Source organism: Brassica oleracea, chromosome C4 (assembly GCF_000695525.1).
Source record: "Brassica oleracea var. oleracea cultivar TO1000 chromosome C4, BOL, whole genome shotgun sequence".
NCBI lineage: Eukaryota > Viridiplantae > Streptophyta > Magnoliopsida > Brassicales > Brassicaceae > Brassica > Brassica oleracea.
In genome coordinates, this window is record NC_027751.1 from 40,519,662 (window position 1) to 40,520,452 (window position 791).

Here is a 791-nt window from a genome sequence, read left to right on the forward strand (position 1 = left end):
TTTTTTTTTGACTAAAAAAAGTTAAATCCGAGTCTATTAAAAACACATACGTAACCCCGGATGGGAGGTGCAACCCACTGATGGATCTAGGCCTGGGCGTTCGGTACACCGATCGGATTTGGTTCGGTTAAAGTGGATTTCGGTTATTCGGATACAGGCTTAAAAATCCCATTCGATTTTTTAACTTTTTCAGTATGGTATCAGTTCGGAACCCATCGGGTTCGGACCGGTTCGGAGCAGCTGTATAAGAACCGTGTAAATCCGTAATATAATCGGATCATTTTCGAGTTTGGTTATTTTGTAACTAAAGTAACCAAAGAAGTCATTTAAAACCCGAAAATACCTTAAGTAACTTAAGAACCGAAACAAAAACACACAAGTTTGAACACACCAAAACACTTAGCATCCATAATGAAATCAATACATAAAAAGTACTACAGAAACAACTTCAAAATGCTCAAATTCCAAACATATAAGACAATCTTCTTGTAGAACTCTTACTCCAAGACTGTTGATGCATCTCCATTCTCTGCAAAATATAACTAAAGTTGTTCATTCAGAGAGTAAGAGCGATCCATTCATGTAAGAGTGTAACAGTGATCAGTGTTACCTCTTTCAAGCTTGTCATCCTCCTCAAGTTCTTCAAGAATTTGTGCATTTGAAGGCAGTTTTGACTCCATCTTCAGATCTTGTTTCATCCACTGTTCTGAACACATTAAAACTTCAATCATAAAGTGAGTAAGACAACTCCTACATGGTGAAAGCATCCTCCCACTAGTGCTAAAAGCACT

The 791-nt window shown here is 37.5% G+C and overlaps 1 protein-coding gene across 1 annotated transcript in view; it reads right to left on the bottom strand.

Moving 5' to 3' along the window:
- Positions 1-780: 780 nt before the first annotated feature.
- The window catches only part of LOC106338892 (zinc finger BED domain-containing protein RICESLEEPER 1-like), a 1,373-nt gene continuing 1,362 nt past the window's right edge, over positions 781-791 (bottom strand). The window contains exon 3 of the mRNA XM_013777762.1: positions 781-789. Within this exon, the coding sequence (XP_013633216.1) occupies positions 781-789 (9 nt within the window). The remainder of the gene's footprint in view (positions 790-791) is intronic.